This window comes from Dipteris shenzhenensis, chromosome 15 (genome assembly GCF_047967505.1).
Source record: "Dipteris shenzhenensis isolate YYH24624 ecotype China chromosome 15, Dip_SZ_1.0, whole genome shotgun sequence".
Taxonomy (NCBI): domain Eukaryota; kingdom Viridiplantae; phylum Streptophyta; class Polypodiopsida; order Gleicheniales; family Dipteridaceae; genus Dipteris; species Dipteris shenzhenensis.
The window spans coordinates 44,252,513-44,270,606 of record NC_141610.1 but is presented as its reverse complement, the minus strand read 5'-3'; the positions used below and the strand labels follow the sequence as shown (position 1 = coordinate 44,270,606).

Below are 18,094 nucleotides of genomic sequence, written 5' to 3'. Positions count from 1 at the left end.
CACGGACGAGAGGCTTTTTTCATTGAATGACTCATGGACGACCTTGGAAATGCTAGAATGCTAGGACTCCCTTTTGGAGTTTTTTAGGAGAATTCCCCACTTTTAAGTGATTTGATTGAATGGGTCATGATATATTGGAGGGACATGATTTAATAGTGGAATTATTTTTGGAGCTTTTGTTTAATAGTCGAGGGCTATTTGCAGCTTTTATCCATCCTTTGGCTAGACCAGTAGAGATTTTCTACTACATGAGGTAGCTTGGTGATATGCGCAGTTTTGAACATTATTTGGCTTTTCCTCTACTGATTGAGACAGAGTCTTGTGTATTGAATTCGTAGAGCGATGTTGCATGGCTAGATACTTAGGGATTGGGATATAGGCTAAGCCTACTTAGGACTAGATCTAACTCTATTGAGTTAGGACTGACATTCCTACGATAGAACACGAGAACTGGCATATTTGGGAAAAACAAAATTTGAGCCTGTTAGAGTGCCTTTATTACCTCTTCATAAGAAGAATTTACTTTTTATGGGATATGGACTTAAGAGGCCTTTTTGGGATAAAGACTTGGGCATTTTAGAGTCTCTTTATTGATTCTTCATTTCGTATTAACATGAGTTTATTTGCTAGAAACTATTATTTATATGGTTTCTCATTAGCCTTGACCTTGATGGGTTGCCATTTCATACATAAGAAATGGCAAATTTGAAAACTATTGTCCTTTCTACCTAGCTTTCTAGTAGTCTCTCTCTCTCTCTCTCTCTCTCTCACACACACACACACACACACACACACACACACACACACACACATGCGCGCGCGCACGTGCACTCATTCTATTCAATTTTACACTCATTTATACACGTGCACACACATACCCCTAACCCCTCTCCATACACTCTTACTAGTTTTTCAAAATTTTTATTTATTAAATTTTATGAAGCATTATTCAGAGCTTCTCGACCCCCCCACCATTGGCTTACACATCCCCCCCCTCGTTTTTTTTAATATTTTTGCTCTCCACTCTTTTAAACATTATATAACCTCTTAATATCTCTTTAATTTTGGCACTCCTTTAAGTGTGTCTCTTTAATTTGGCACTTTTTTCAACATTTTTATGTGTTGTATCTTATTGGCACTCTAGCACACTCCAAAGTGAACTTTAACCCCCCTTACTAGCTCTAATATGGTTAATGATGTGGTTTGGTTATTTAATAACTTCTCTTTAAAAATTCTTCTTAAATTTCCCTCCCCTTACTTAAACTCCTAATCCCTATCCCCCTTACTAGCTCTAATATGGTTAATGATGTGGTTTGGTTATTTAATAACTTCCCTTTAAAAATTCTTCTTAAATTTCCCTCCCCTTAAACTCCTAATCCCCTTTACTTATGATCACTCCTTACTTAACCCCCTAACCTAACCACCCACCCCTTTTATTTTTATTTTTCTTTCATGATTTATGCAATTTAATTAAGTTTTATTTTTCTTTCATGATTAATGTAGTTTAAACCTATCTAGTCTTACACTCAACTATTTCTTACATACCTTTCACACATACAAAAACACATACACACATTCACACACTACCCTAACTAACATAACCTAATCTTATCCTTGCTTTCCCCCACCCACTCTCTCAACACCCAGGACCTATGTTTCTTTACCTTACATTATGATCTCTCTTATTTACCTTACATTATACTTAGTTATGATCACTCACACACCTCGCTTCGTGAAACTCTCTATAAGAGTTTGATTCTACATTCTGATTGCTCTCCTTACAAAAAACGGGACAACTCTTCTTGCTCTTGCGACCCCCTTCCATAGATCCTCCACTCAGATCAGCTTGCCTTCTTGTCAATCCACAGGCTTCTCTTGGTGCCGCCACATCCTTGCTTATCTACCTTTCCTACTTCTCAGGTACTCCTTTTCATGTGCTGCTCCTGTCACCATGCTTCCCTTATTGTTTCTCCACCTTGTTGCTCGTATGGACAAACCATCACTAAAGGAATTGTGTCTTCCTTGCTTATAATGACAACTTGCTACTCTGTCTATCTGTTCTAAGGGAGCCCTAGAATATGGCCCGTTTCTACTACTCGGCTTCTTTCTTGTTGCCTCAAGCTTTGGAGATCCCACAACGTTGCTCCTCTCTTACTCCTTGCTCTATTGCATGGCCACCAACGTCATTTCCTTCACTTACGGATGCTCTTCATGGAATTTTGTGTGACCAGCATAGCCTTATTGTACTCTCGGGCTCAAGAGCCATCCACTGAGCTCCAGTGCATGTTTTCATTACCTTGCTTCTCGTGGAGGATTGCTCCTGCTACCACTTTTCATTCTCCTTGGAGCTTGCTCATTTGATGCTTCTCTGTAAATTTACACCTTGCTATACAAGATTGCATGATGGCTTCATGTTGCGATTATCGTGGGATTGACGGTTGCAGCATATCACTAAGTGACTATTCGTGGCTTCTTTGCCATTGATTCGCAATGGCGAATCCTAGAGAATAGCCGGGCTATGGTGACTCATAGAGAACAGCTAGGCTCCCTTTTCGACTGACAGTGTGTGTAAAGCTATGGTGAATATTTGACAATAGCCGAGCTCCCTACTATTACGTATTGCCATTGGATATGGCGATTTGGTCTGCATTTGTTCTTTGCAATGTACTGAATCTACTGGGGTGCATCCTCCTTTGATGCATCTACGTAGCTCATGGCTCATGCTTGTCCTTGTAGCCCTCATCTAGCTTTGCCAAACCTGCTCATGATATCTTCTACACGCTATTTTCTCGACTTGCCTGCTCAGGTGACTTGTACCTTGGTTGATTACGCACTTATAGCTCTTGTGGGGACTTCATAAGCTCATTAAGTGGTGCCTCGAGCAACTCTTCTTTTTGCCTCGGTTACTCTCACGACTCCCAGGTGGTGCATGTTTGCTTCTCAATGATAACCTTTGCATGGTAGAGGTTTGTAATTTTGTGTGTGTGCGAGTCTCCTTCCTTATGTGTGTTTGTGTGTGTGTGTGTGTGTGTAAATATAAAATCACACATACACACACCTGTATATTACATGCTTATATAGGGTATATCTATGTTTTTTACATTAAAATTTTTAAATGTTGATTCACTTATAAAAGGAAAAACATACTAATGCCAACAGACTAAGGCATATACTTTCATTGCATTGATATATATACTTTTATGTTTATAGACCTCTCTCTCTTTCTCTCTCTCTCTCAACGATCTCCAATTTATTGCATGGTGATTTCATGGTTCCAAATCAGCTCCTTGATTTGAGCGTACAAATTCGGTTGTGGTCTTCGCCTTGTTGGGGGAAAAAAAAGTTGTCTTTCAAGAGGCCTAGTAGCTTGCTGAATTTCCTTGGCGAAAATTTTCCTCTAAAGGGGCTTTTTTTTTTTTTTGAACCTTGGGCTCTCTCTTTAAATATAGACATTTGATTCTATTCCTTGTATGTGTGCATATCGTGATGATCTTGGGCAGTGAGGGCCTCATGGTTGCTCCGGAGTCCAAGAGTGCATGGCTAGGCGTGGCCACCTGACCATCATCACGCAGTCTTTTGCCGCATCTTTGCCCACAGTCCTTGCAAATCATAGGTTGGCTTGGAGAGACCACCACGTTGGTATTTGGTGTAATAATGAGACAATCTATCATTCTAGGCATGGTCTCAACGTTGGCCTGACGGCCTATTATCGTTGAGAATTCAAGGTTGTCTTGGAGAGACCACCACGTTGATTCTTGGAGTTATAGCTCCGTTATGTATTATAGGAGGAGGTCTATGACGACCAGCACCTTGGCAAACAGAAGAAGATCTATGACAACCACCGTGCTGGTTCTTGGAGTTTTATATTTGTGTACCAAGGAAAATGTATTCCGTTTACAACTAGCGGCCATAACCATTCAAATATAAAAGTTAACAATAGTGCATACTGAGAGCCTCAAATTGAACAAAAAGAGATTACATAAATGTAATAAAAACTCAACAATTGTTGAGAGCCTTAGACACCAAAACATTACATCCAATGAGCCATAAGATCATTGAGAGCCTTAGAGGCCAAAAGATTACATCCAGCCATTATTGAGAGCCTCATTTGAGCAAGAGGAAATTTGTAGAACTCGGTTTTCCGCCAGTCTAGCTTGTTGCATTAAAAATTTTAAGGGAGCAAAAGGAGGATACGATGGAGAGGCCGAAGACCATGCACATTGCAAGAACTCAGATTACGAACCCCCCAACAAGTCGAGAGTACTCTGCTCTAAAAATACTGAGGTCTTCGTCGACATCTAGGAGAAACCCATACAACACAGCCATAAAGAGGCCCTCTGTGAGCATGCAATGTAAGGTGGTAACATGCAGATGTGTGGGGAATCGACTGTGGGAGCGAAGGGTCTCCACTAGTGCTAGCATTTCTACTCCACGTAAGTGCAACGCAATCGCCTTATATGAGAAGGCAGATAACATTGGGATCACAGAGCATCGAGGAGGAGTGATAGTAAGCATGCTGAAGATGAGTGGGTGAGCAGTAGATGAGCAGAGGGGCAGATGAGTGACGAGAGTTGAAGGAGGGAGCGTGGAGCAAAGTAGAGCAGAGGCGAAAAAGAGCTAGAGGAGAGGTGTGGAGCAAAGTAGCAGAGCAGGGGTGGATGAGAGCAACATAGTAAAATGCCAAATGCCACAGATCTTATATATATTATAAAGTTCGAGCCACCGTGGTGATTGGAGCCCGAGATTCCATCCATATTAATTGTAGGCCACTGCGGTAGAATCTTAGACGCCACCCTAGATGGATTGGTAATTATGAAGAAGACGCCATGTGGTGCCAGTCCGATGGCTGGTAATTAACTGCCAGCCCGGTGGAATCCTAGCCATGATAGACGTGGCTGATGAGAGCCACCACCACCGAGCAGTAATTCTCTGAAGCTCTAATCTCATTACCATGCACTCTAGGTCTCTATTGAGCATGCAAGCCTTGTGAGATTGGTAATTTTTACTACTCATAGTAATCATGCATGCTTAAGCCCGATGGTGGATGAGCGATGGCTGGTAATTTTAATTGCCAATCCGATGGCTTTCTTGATGGAAATTTGTACGAGAAAATTTACATGGTACGACTGGAAGGCTTTGAAGAAAAGAACAAAGAGCATTTGGTTTGCAAGATGAAAAAGACTCTGTATGGTCTTAACCAATTGCCTAGAGAATGGTTTTCATTCGATCCCAGGGTTTTGAAGAAGTGAGATTAATCATTGCCTCTACACTAATAGAGCTAAGGATAATAGCCTAATACTCCTGGCACTTTATGTGAATGATATGCTATTGACTAACGAGAACACTTATGAGCCAAGTTGCATGAGATCTTTGACATGAAAGATTTGGGACCTACAAGTCATATTCTTGATATGCGCATCACGCGCGAAAACTCCTTTGACTTTCACAAAAAGAGTATGTTACAAAAGTGTTACAGTATTTTAATATGGAAGAAGTAAAGACAATAAGTACTCCATTGCCTCCATATGTAAAACTAAGTCAAATAAAGTCTCAAATCAGATGAGAAAAGAACCTGGGACCATGATGACCAAAGTTCCTTATGCATCAACGGTTGGGAGTCTTATGTATGCTATGATAGCTACTACAATCGTTTTATTCTACAATGTGATTAAAAATTACAGATGGCATCGTGAAGAACATGAAAGAGAAGACATGAATGGACATAGTTCAAATGCAATCCACAAAAGATCAAGAAGCTAAACAAGACACTGCAGATTCCCTTTTCGAGCATGTGTTCTGGTGGTAGTAGCAATGATATCAGCACACGAAAATTTGCAAGTGACTGCATACCGTGGTATGGGGAAGGCTTGAAGTAACTATATTTCATCTCCATGCTTTGACACGAGTTACACACTAGCTTTGATTATGTGTGTTATCCACTAGTTTTGCTTATATGTGGATTATGACTACACCTAAACTTTGCAAATAATTAAGCGCGGATATGTATCGAGAACTAATGGCGCTGTTACGAACACCATGTAAAACACGTCATTTGCATCCTGTGCAAATTTATACTATATTTTAGAACCCTATAACAGAAGCTCCATCTTACACATATCCAACAAAATAATGTGTAACAAAGTGAAGCTTATTTGTAACAGACACGACGATGCAGCTTTATTTCATCGAGAAAGCAAGGGATGAAAACCTTCGCAATTGGCCGTAGTGACAAAGATGTTCATATATTTCTCGGTATATCCACAATGCGTGGAAGTAAAGAACTTGAGAAATCGTTGCGAAATACAAATTTCTGCCTACATCTCAAAACTTTTTCTGCATACATCTCAAAGCTGCAGAAGCGCACCAAAATAATCTTCAAATTCACGATCGATAGTGGGCGGCCTTCTCATGCTTAACCTGGCATCTGTAAACAAAAGCCCTTATTCAGATTGCGCAGACAAAATCGACATGACAAAGGAATATGTTAGAGTACTGCTTATGTTGAACTTAATCATAACTCCCGTGTTGTCACGAGAAGCTTTACCTTGCTCGTATGCAGGGCGGCCTGACGAATGCACACTTGAATAACACTGCGCGTCATTGTTGCACTGCCCCTCATTACTGGAAGAACCACCTTCGGAACTGAGATGCCATCGACTCGTGGAGCGCCTGGTGTGTTGTTCTCTAAGATCCCGTTGAGCCTCCAAGATCTGCCTGTATTCCGGTAACTCACTTTGGCACTGCATTTTAGCGTGCCTGACTTGCAAAACGCAGGACTTGTCACTCGATTCTTGTTTATTGTCGATATCGAAAAATGGCTTTCTATCAGTGGCTTTGCTTGCAGGATAATCAAGATCAGACGAGCTTGCCCAGATTCCATTTCTTTCAATCTTGACGGATTGCATCCGGTCGAACAGCCCTTGATGCCCCAAGAGAGATTCATTGGAGAGTAAGGCTTGATTGAGATCGCCGTTGCAGCTTGAGGTGCATGTGCTCGATGCATCAGCATTGGAACAGTGGCTGTCCAAAATACTTCGTTTACTAAACGAAACGTCACGGCTGTTCCTCCATGAGTTACATACTTCACTTGTGGGGCAAGGGAGATCTGGTAACGGAATGGTCCGTTCTTGTCTGACGGGAACGAATGCTAGTGATCCTACGTCGGCTACAACGACGTCGACGGACCCATTGTCCGAAGACCCATGGCGAGAAAGCGATTTCTGGGGCCTCGAGCATTCGCCCTCAACGATCCTGCGCCGCTTCTTGCCATGATCGACAAAAACCATGCTGAAGGATGGGCAGAGCGGGCATATTGTGGAGCAAGGAGTAGCAAAAGCCAAGGTGCATGACGGAAAACGAGCAAGCGCAGCGGAGAAGAATCGAGCACACGGAACCATGGGCCTCGCCAGTTCTCCACGTGGCCTTCACGTGGGCACAGAATGGTGCTGTCCTGTCCTTCCAAATTCTGCCGCCAACAATTTTAGCAACCCCCCCAAGCTTCTTTTGTTCAACGCAATCAACGAATCTTTTCCCAGGCCACCGTCGTGAGTAGGTTGCAACTTGCATTTGGCCTTTCTGGATCGTCAAGGGACGCCGGAACTTGGCGTCAGCCAACACCTCGCGTTCCCTCGGCCTAGTTTTTTGGAGGGCCTCTTGATTCTGTGCCGTCGAGGGATTTGAAAAGTATTAAAAATAAATAAAAACACGTACTTTTCGATTAAAGATCGTGGCCTAACGTCCTAAACACAAAAAAATGCGGTTCTTTACACCGACTGTCAACCGTGAGCATACCGTGTAGTTTATACTCTTACCGCATGGTATCATGACGTGACTACCGCACGGTATCTATCCATACCAAGCGGTACTTTTACCCCGCATGGTCTCGCACCTATACTATGCGGTTTTTTTAGGGCACCATGAGGCATCACTGGTAACCTACCTATACCGCACGGTCGATCTCATATCCGCACGTGTAACACCCTGGATCGTCCGATTCGAAAGGATACGCAATCCTGAATGTTGGCATACCGCGCGGTGCAGGACGGTACCGCACGATGTAGCGACGAAATCCTATAAAAGGACCCCGCTCCCGCCACTAACGCCCTGCCAAAACTTGTTTCTTTCCGTCGCTTTCTTCCACATTCTATCTCCAAAGCCTTTTGGTGAGATTCTATAATAGCCTTTAGTGTCGGTCAGTCAGGCCAGGTGATGATCTGCCTCGGCTGGTCGGATTCACCTCGCCTAGCTGACTGGACCAATAGGCTGTTTGAGAGAGGGAAAGAGAGGGAGTGAAAGAGAGAAAGAGAGAGAGAGAGAGAGAGAGAGAGAGAGAGAGAGTAAAAGAGAGAGAGGAAAGAGAGAGAGAGAGTAAAAGAGAGAGAGGGAGAGTAAAAGAGAGAGAGGGAGAGATGCCTATTTATGTCTCAGTTAGGCCATGAGATGATTCGCTTCGATTGTTCGGATTCGCTTTGCCTTGCCGCGATTGATGTGTGTAATAGTAAAGATCAGAGCTGGGTGATGGCTTGCATCTGCCAGTTGGTTCCCCCCGCTTCGATTTTCTTATATATCATATCTATCTATGTACATAGGTGTTAGTAGAGTCGGGTTTTATCCGGATGATGGCCCGTTTTTGCTGGTCGGTTGCTCTTGATAAAACTCTTTTCAACTAGATGTGTGATTGGCAAAGCTGATCTAGATCATCTTGGTTATGTGATATTGTTATATGTTTCCTGTTCTTGCCTCCACTAGCTGATAGATTGACACTCGATAGTGACTTTACAAAATTCGCTCTATAATAGTAGAAGATCACCTAGTGATTGCTATAGTATTTGATTATGTTGCGAGATCACGAATTACTTGACGTAATATACCATTAGCTTGAAAAGTTAGCATTTTATTTCTAAGGATTGGAAGTTATTTCGAAACGTTAATGATGTTGCATGTTGCACGTTGCTTTTGAGTGGTTTAGTTTACACCAGCATTGCAATTTTGCACGTGTATCTCGGATGTTCTTTATTTTGAAGTTTGAGCGCTTACAAAACAATTGTTGCATGCACTAGATCACTACACTGTCTACACACCCATCTTTGATGCCAACACAAGAGCAGTTGAAGACTGAGATTCAGATGCTTGCCCATAAGACAATGATTGAACACTCAATAGGATTGAGTGACGAAGAAATCCGGGTGCCCATGCAAGCTCAAAATTTCTATGCGATCAAATGGTATCCTGAATACTTAACCTTATTTACATGAATTGGCCCACCGGTCGCGGTCAAATGGCACAGTTGGATGTTAAAGTGATATCTGATCGATTTATCCCTCGAGTGTTTGGAGATCTAGTAGGACAATGGGAATTATATGCAAAGGTGAGCAATGTAGCCTTGCCTGTCAATGGAGAGGACAAGCTTGCACTCTGGACGACTAAATGGAAGGCGTCGCAGATATCTAATCGTAGAAAAAACCAGAAGGAGAAAGGGTCCACTGGAGAGACAAGAGCCAGTGCCCTGGTCCATATGACCAAGATGGCTAGTGGTCCAGAAGCAAATGCCGACTCAGGCCAAGTTGAAGGGAGAGCACAAATAGAACTGTGTACTGCATTTGCCGACATGTGCTCTGACACAATACACTTTCCATTGCCAGCATTGACCTTGCACAAACCGGTGGGCAAGGGAGGAGAAGGGAAGGTATTCAGGGTACAGGTTGTGGGTGTCCCAAGTCTTAGGCCAACATCGTGGTATGTTGGTAAGAGAAGTAATAGAGACAATGCCCATGCTCATCTAGCACTAAAGAATGAGCTAGCGATGACAGTTGTTCATAGAGCTGTCTGTCGAGTATTGGGGTACTCACACACCCAAGAGCTTTGGGTCGTCACTTCGTTTTTCAATGGTGGAAGTGTGCACAATATGCTGATGTGTCTCCCACAGCATTGTAGGACATATGTGAGATGGGTTAAGACCCCACAGCCCAAAGAAAAACCTCGCGTTGACTGGAACTCTCCACTCACCAGGTTGCAAGCAAGGTTGTTATGTCATCATGGATTGTCCATTGCTGTTGCCTACTCCTGCCAGTGGTTTGAAAGCAGTTCATGAACAAAGAAATGCGCATACCGATCTGCAAGCAACCAACTACATGCTGGACTTCACAACGGATGACATGTCTGTCCGAGTTGGGATTTTTGATTGGGGAAGAAGCCTCCACTGGACCAAAAGTTGATATCCGCAAGACCCGGCTTATGCTCCTTCTAGGGCATTTCCATGGTTAGCACTGGAATTATATGCCAGTATAACTACACGGGCAAATCCCCAAGGGCGCATGGGCACCAGAGTCAGATTGCTTTGCCATTGGTTGGCTATTTAGGGAAATTGCTATGTGAAGGATGCATGATGTAGAATGCACATACCCTACCATGCCTAGTCTACTAATAGCACCTACGATACCAAGGTGAGCTACCAAGGTATCTACATTGTCTTTCTTCTTGATATAGGCATAGGAGTGACAAACTCTATTAGCACCTCACTACATGCTACCCTCTCTCTTTTTGCACCAAGACAAGCAAGCACTCTAGAATTTGGTAAGTCAAGAGATCAATCAACAAGGTGAGAGCAGTTGTTGCCTATGATAAAGGAATGAGATCACAAAAGAATGAATGAAAGATCCTATTGGCATGATAACATATGCTTGAGTTTTGTACGTCATGTCTTAATATGTCTCTCTCAAATTGAATAGTATCATAGACCTCCAAACTCATAGGAGAAAGGTAAAGAGGAGTAGGGGAATCATGGGGATTCTTTAAGGTAGGCATAGGAGGAAAAGGAGGATAAGTAAGGGGAGGAGGGGTAGGGGCCATGTCATACGAAGTCCCTATAAGAGGAGGAGGAGGGGATGGAGGTGGAGGAGAAGGAGGTGTGCTCTCCACTCTCTCCTTCACACAACAACACAAAGCAACTATAGACGCGCTTGGTAGATGCGCAAAATAGCGGGCGCGTCTATAGGCATTGCTTTAGTAGAGGAACTACGGGCGCGTCTAAAAGCATCTCTAACAACTCGTCTATTTGTGCGTGTATTAACACGTCTATTTGCGCATGTAAACTGTGAAAATACGGGCCCGTTTAACATCACGTTTATCAGCGCGTCTATTTGCGCATGTATTAGCGCGTTTATTTGCGCGTTTACACTCAGACTTAGACGTGCATTTAGATGTGTAGATAGACGCAAACCAGAGAATACAGAAAGTGAGATTTTGGTGTACATCATTGCTTTCCAAACATTGCCCATGATTACCAAAGCACATAATTTTTTGCAAGCCTACATATACAAGAATTAAGTGAGGTGAGGAGAATGAGACAATATGTAAAATAGTTTTGCCAATATCAATGATGGGGCTACGGTTCAATCTCATCCTCAATGAGATCAACCCTTGCTAAACTATCTACTTCAAAATCCAAACAAGTGTTTAGATCTACAAATACATTCAACCCACTACTACTTGTGCTACTCATGTGCTCATCGAAATCAGCATCTCGAATGGTAGGCTCGTCCTCACGGGTAATGGCCTCAATATCTGTATCTCCTATCTCATGATCATCCTCCTCTCTCGTATCACAGTCATCATCACGTCCATGGCCATGATCATCCTCCATACGCTCCATATTAGTAAATGTACTATACATCACTTTGGAACGTGGCATAATAGGTATGACATGCCACCATCTATTATTATCCACCATTGGTTGATAGACAACCTAATTCAAACACAAATACAATCATGTTATTTTTCTTGCATCAAATATTTAAAAGCGAGTATTTTTATATGTGTGCACAGTACCTATTCACATTGTTGCGGTAGTACTAGTGTGTCCTTCCTACTTTGCCAAAACTTTGTGGAGTCAATAGTTACAAAGCCACTTGCATGGCGTTTGATTGTTGCATTAGGGCCTCTTTCCACCACATCCTTAAACCACTTTACATCCAAAACATACACAAAGAAGCGTCGAAAGTCAAGCATAATAATATCTTGGATTATGCCACAATAATCATCCATGGCTCCATTGGCTCCCTCAAAGCTAGCAATGACGCCGCAATCTTGTGTGTTTCTCTTATCATCAATCCGTTGTGTTCGAAAATGCTTGCCCTCACACCATATAGCATTGAACATAGTGCACTATACCAAGAAAAAATCAATTAAATAAGCAATCTAAATTATTGAAAGCTCCTAACTTATACATAAGATTCTATATACTGACCTTGCTCATGCATCCCCTAGCATACTCCCATTCTTCCATTGTGATATGCATACCCTCGTCTTTCTCTGCTTTCTCCATTTCATCAAGTAGCCAATCCACATGAATATCCTTTGGAAGTGCTCTTAGATACTGAGAGTATGGCACACGAGATCCGTGGTGTGTATGAAAGAGGGCCCTTTCTTCTTGTCTTCTTGCCTTTGCATCCTCGTATCTTGTCACCCATCTTTTCATCACATCACTATTAAGCACGCAAAAGAGGTTGATACTATTATGCAACTCCGTGTCTATTACTTTGTTGCATCCTTTCCCTTGAGGCACAATAGAGGTCATCCTTAGGTCTTCATCATCTCTCCATAGTCATGGGAGAGAGCTATCCTCATCAACAAGAAACTCAGAAATATATACAAGTGACACTTGTACCAACCAACCCTCGGCCATGCTACCTTCGGGTCTTGCATTTTTCTCACGAAGCCCTTCAAGGTCTTCATGAAGCGCTCGAGGAAGAACAACCATCGTGCATGTATAGTACCGCATATAGCAATCTCATCCACCAAATGCACTATAAGATGTAGTTGGCTTGTGAGAATAGAACGTGAAAATGTCTCCTCCACTAAACAAACCACCTCCACTGACATAACTCGAGCATTCTCAAGTGTGATGGGATCTATTTTCTTTGAGCTCACATACCTAGAAATGAAAAAGTATAGCATATTAGCAATATGCATTCAAACTTGCATGGAGCATTGATACGCATCATATTTTGTATCATGTAAAGTACCTCACAAGCTCGCCCATCTTGTAAATACAATATTTCACGTCCTTCAATGCACTACATGAAATGCTAGTAGGTAGTATGAACTGAACCCACGAGGAGGTGGTTGATTAGTTGCTTATAACTATTCACTCACAAATTTGAAAGGAAAAAGATAGTATGCACATAATATACTTACTTGGAGCATCTTGTGCCAATCATGAGATTTCAAGCCATATAATTGCTCTACACCTCTTTTCTTGCTCTTTGTAAAGGCTCCCTTCAAACACCTCATGCATCCAGTGGGAGTACGAATTGTAGTAATAGCGCGCTTCACCATCGCCATCTCTAGCTTTGATAACATCCATGGTGCACGAGGTAAAAAAACACGCCCATTTGGTCTCTCTTGTGGCCAAGCTTCACGCATCCTCCTTGTGGTACGTAGATCCTCCCTTATGCCTGCAAAATCTCGTGTCCCATTCAAATGCTCCCAAATGGTAGATGCCACATTCTTGAAGATATGCATGGGATCAAGCAGGTGATTGATCTTGAGGTGGGACCAATATGGTAAACGATAAAAGATGGAGTATCTAAACAAAATAAAGTGTTAGCGGGCAATCTTTACTTCCAGCCAATATCGCACACAATAGTTACAAACCCTTACTGACTCATGCCAAGTGGTGGAGGAGTCGTGGAACCGTCCCAAATTCTCATCCAATCTCCCATGGTGAGTGATTGTGGGAGGACTTCATTCCAAGGGGCAACATATCTAGGATGATCAGGTGGGAGAAATCAATGGTGATTCTCATAGATGACCTTATTCAATGCGTCTGCCTATGAGGCAACTAGTGAAGGACCACAAACAGGACATGCATGGTAACCCGATGTAGTGAGACCTGAACAATAGAGGCAATTAAGAGTTGAAGGTGGGTTTAGGGTGCCACATCCTTTGCCTATTCATAATTAGAAGTGCAATGCTTACCTGAACACTCACTATAGCCTGGGAAGTCATGCATCGTCCACATCAAGACTGCTTTGCAGTTGAAGTCTCATGACGAGGGAGGCCTGCTCACATCATGCACCTCGATACCTCTCCAAAGTATCTCTAGCTCGTCAATCAAAGGCTCCAAATAAACATCAGGGTTTTTGACTTTATGTTTCCCTGGAATTAGAAGAGACAGCATAACATGTCCTTTCTTAATAGCCATAGAGGGTGGAAGATTGTAATTCACCAATATCACTGGCCATACATTGTAAGACGTGCTTTTGAGACCAAATAGGTTCACACCGTCCATACCCAATCCAAGTCTCAAGCTCCTAGGTTCTTCCTTGAAGCTTGGCCATGTGTCTTCATATGCTCCCACGTAGGAGAGTCCGCGGGGGTTCTCCACTTGCCATCGGTTGATCGATGGGAGGAATGCCATGACATGAGCTCTACAATAGATTTGCTCTTAAACGTATGTTGGATGTGAGGGATTATGGGAAAATGTCACAGAACCTTACGAGGCACGTCCAAAGTTTTGAGATCTGCTCTATATCTTACCTCTCCACAAGTAGGACACTCTCTTGCATCCTTATGTAGTCCACGAAACAAAACGCAATCGTTGACACATGCATGGATGCGCTTGTAATCTAATCCTCCAAGAGAGGTCACATGTTGCCTTGCCATATCTCTTGAGGTCGGTAATTTATTCTCCCTTGGAAACATTTTACACAATAGCCTGCACGTGAAGACCATAAATGATGAAAAGCATTCGAGTAATTGACCCACTAGCATAATTCACCATGTTTGCAAAATAGACTTTAAAGCTTACTTGAGTAATGCATTCAAACTTGCATTGCTCCATCCATAGATGGTTTGCAAGTTTAGTAACTCAAGGGAGAGGCACGTAGAACAGAGAATATGCACCCCTCAAATAGTGGAGTCAATGCTGCAGTAAAAAGATCATCCTGCTCCATGCTATCATCCCTCCCTTGATGGACATATAAATCCCGCACCATATCATCAAACACCTCCTCTTCCATGGCTTCATAAGGTAATGGCGGAGGGCCACTATCACCATCACTCCATGCATCCGTAACAATCCCTTTGAAAGATCCCACCTCATATCGCCGACGCTTCGCCTCGTCACGGCGAGCATAGGGCAACATATGCGGGTGTGGCACTGCATCATATATCAAATTAAAACGGGATCATAACTCAAACATATGAACACCCATAGGTATCTCAATCAACCTTAACTTACAAACCCTTACCCTGTTTACAGTCACATCCCATTCTCCATACTTTGAGATGTGATTGAGTGTAATCCTGCGTGCACGATACATGTTTCCTCGACATCGATCACATAGACATTTGATTTTTTGCTCCAACCACATTTCGCGATGGTGGATACGGAGAGATTCATCCTCACTAGAGCTACTTGTTAAAGATGAAGACATCCTACAAATAAAAAACCCACCAAATTTGCTCTTCTTCAAATGTTTAATTTTAAACTCTGTGGCGCATCTAAAGGCGCGTCTAAAAACGCATCTAAAAGCGAGTAAAAAAGCGCGTCTAAAATCGCATCTACTCTATGTATTTAGACGCGCTATTAGACGCACCTATAGACGCAGCTTTTAAACCTGCTTTTAGCACGCTGGCTTTGCTTTTCTTCACATTACTTATACTTCGCGCGGCTTGCTTGCTTCCTTATTAGCGGATCCACAGTTTCGACACTTAAGAGGAAGGCTCCCATACTTACTTCCAAGCTTACACTTAAGAGGAAGGCACCCACACTTACTTCCAAGCTTAAAGGAGAGGAGGAGAAGCAACTTTGAAAAAGAAGAAGAACCTTCCATACCTCTATCCAAGGTAAGTTGATCTTTTTTGGAAGTTTGCTCTCTTTGGATTTGTACTTTCTTGTATCCAAAAAACGCATGATCTGGGTATCAGTGTCACGTTTGTGTGTCGGGCGCAATGTCCTTTTCTACTTTTTAGAAAAGTCCGTCTGTCGGAGCGCGTCTATAGGCACGTCTCAGAGCGCATCTAAAACCACGTCTACAGGCGCGTCTAAACGCGTGTCTAGTTGTTTGCAGACACAGACAGCCGCATCTATAGATGCGCTGTTATACGCAAAAAATAGACGCGCTAATCAGACACATCTATAACGTGCTCCAACAGTAATCCTCTCTTCCCTTCCCCTTTCTTCTCAGCTCATCAGTAATAGATTTTTTTTCTTTTTTTCAGTTCAACATGTGGCCAGGAAGCGCTTCCAGCTCACCTGATCCCCGGGATTCTATTTGGAGGGACTTATATAACCTTTTAGGGCACCCTCCTAGTCCTGCGGAGTTATACGGGTATATGACGGGTACTCTAAACACCCCCCAGGAGTCAGCACTACAGACTCCAAACCACCCCACACCAGCTGAGATCACCCCAGCGGAGTCAGCACAGCCCAGCTGGCTACACAACGTAGGCCCATCTCCCATGCCGTCTTATGCCCCTTCCCCCATGCCGCCTTATGCCCCTTCTGCCATGCCGTCTTATGCCCCTTCCCCCATGCCGTCAGGAGGTCCTTCTGTCTCGCAGAGCCGTCGACGTACTCCTGTGCAGTCGAGACTCGGTTCTCCAACTACGAGTGGTCAGCGTAGTCCCGTGCAGTCTCCAGCTACGAGTGGCCAACGTACGAGCTCGACACGACACGGTAGCAGGCGTAGTAGCAGGGAGAGCGGTGGGGGATGCATGGCACAGTGCTTTGGGAGGGGTGGCGGTGGGGACGATGATGATTCAAATGATTTAGACGTGCCTTCGAGTGATGGTATGATATTCTATGACATCATTCAGACAGGAGGCATCTCGATGGATGCGCGGGGGAAGGACATCATGGCCTTCATGCACTCTGTAATTGTTAGGAGATTTCTTTATCCACTTCAAAGACCAGCCAAAGAGGTTGGCTGATGAGACCCTCGCTGCTGTTCGCTCTAGGTATCCTAACCCCCCCAATCGCCAATTCACAGATAAATGGGCCAAGTCAAAGATTGTTACGATACTTGGCAATAAAAGATCTTCGCTTAAGAGGCAGGCACTAGCAGAGCTTGCCAGGCTCGAGGGAGGTCAACCACCAAGGGGCCCGCCCCACACCGCTCACAAGCGTGAGTGGAAGAAAGCAATGAAGTTAGCAAGGGAGGACCCCAGTCTGCAGCACATGGAGGCACGAAGGATCCAGATGGAGGAATATGGAAGCGCGCATTTTGGAGCAGGGGGTGTTGAATCATGGGAGGCCCAATTTGTAAGTATCGATCTCAAATTATATTGCTTATGTAGTTTATTAGGAGGTTGTTTCTTTGTACTAATCCCTCCGTAAATTGTGTCGTCATGCAGCTTGAGATCGTGGGTAGATACCCTACTCTTGTGGAGACAGCCTACCACCGCCACCATCACAGAGGAGATACATGGAGGCACTTCTATGATGACGGGTTGATTACTGAGGAGCAGTATACTCGGGCTACTGGAGCGGCCCCCGAGGTATTTGAAAGTAACTAAATAATGCCAAAATTATAAGTAAAGATTTGATTTTTCATACCTTGATATATGTTGTTCCTTGTTTACAGGCCCGTGCACAAGATGACGAGGAAGGAGGCGCAGAAGGGAGCACAGAAGGGAGCGTGGAAGGCAGCGAGGATTAGTCGTAGAAGTAGTGCTAGCAACTCTTTTTTGTACTTAAAGCCACTGGCTTGGCTTCGTGCCTCTTGTATATACACTCCTCTTATTTTTTGTACTTGAAGCCACATGACGTGGCTTAGCTTCCTTATTTTTTGTACTTGAAGCCACATGACGTGGCTTAGCTTCGTGCTTTATGTACATACAAGCACTTTTTGAGCTTTCAATTTTATTGCGTTTTGGAGTTGTAATGTTTTATTTGGAATTGTAATTAAAATATGATTGGCTGTAAGAATTGAATTACACAATGTGGAAATGGGATTCTTGTAACTATATAGCATACACAACATACACAGCATTCTGTAAATTTAAAAAAAAATATTATAAAGTGCGTCTATCAGTGTGTCTATAAACGCGCCTATATACGCGTCTGTCTGTTCGACAAGCATCTATTTTT

At 43.2% G+C, this 18,094-nt stretch overlaps 1 protein-coding gene across 1 annotated transcript; it reads right to left on the bottom strand.

The window, feature by feature from the left end:
- Positions 1-6,258: 6,258 nt before the first annotated feature.
- LOC147893866 (uncharacterized) lies at positions 6,259-7,486 on the bottom strand. The gene is made up of 2 exons (XM_087386686.1): positions 6,545-7,486; positions 6,259-6,424 (listed from the first exon to the last, which is right to left on the bottom strand). Exons 1-2 carry the CDS (start codon positions 7,395-7,397, stop codon positions 6,345-6,347), a joined length of 933 nt encoding a protein of 310 aa, XP_087242812.1. The 5' UTR covers positions 7,398-7,486; the 3' UTR covers positions 6,259-6,344.
- Positions 7,487-18,094: the final 10,608 nt, after the last annotated feature.

Coding starts and splice junctions, on each gene's coding strand:
- LOC147893866 (XM_087386686.1), bottom strand. CDS start 7,397: ATGGTTCCGTGTGCTCGATTCTTCTCCGCTGCGCTTGCTCGTTTTCCG. Junction 6,425..6,544: donor CCGCCCTGCATACGAGCAAG/GTAAAGCTTCTC, acceptor TTTTGTTTACAG/ATGCCAGGTTAAGCATGAGA.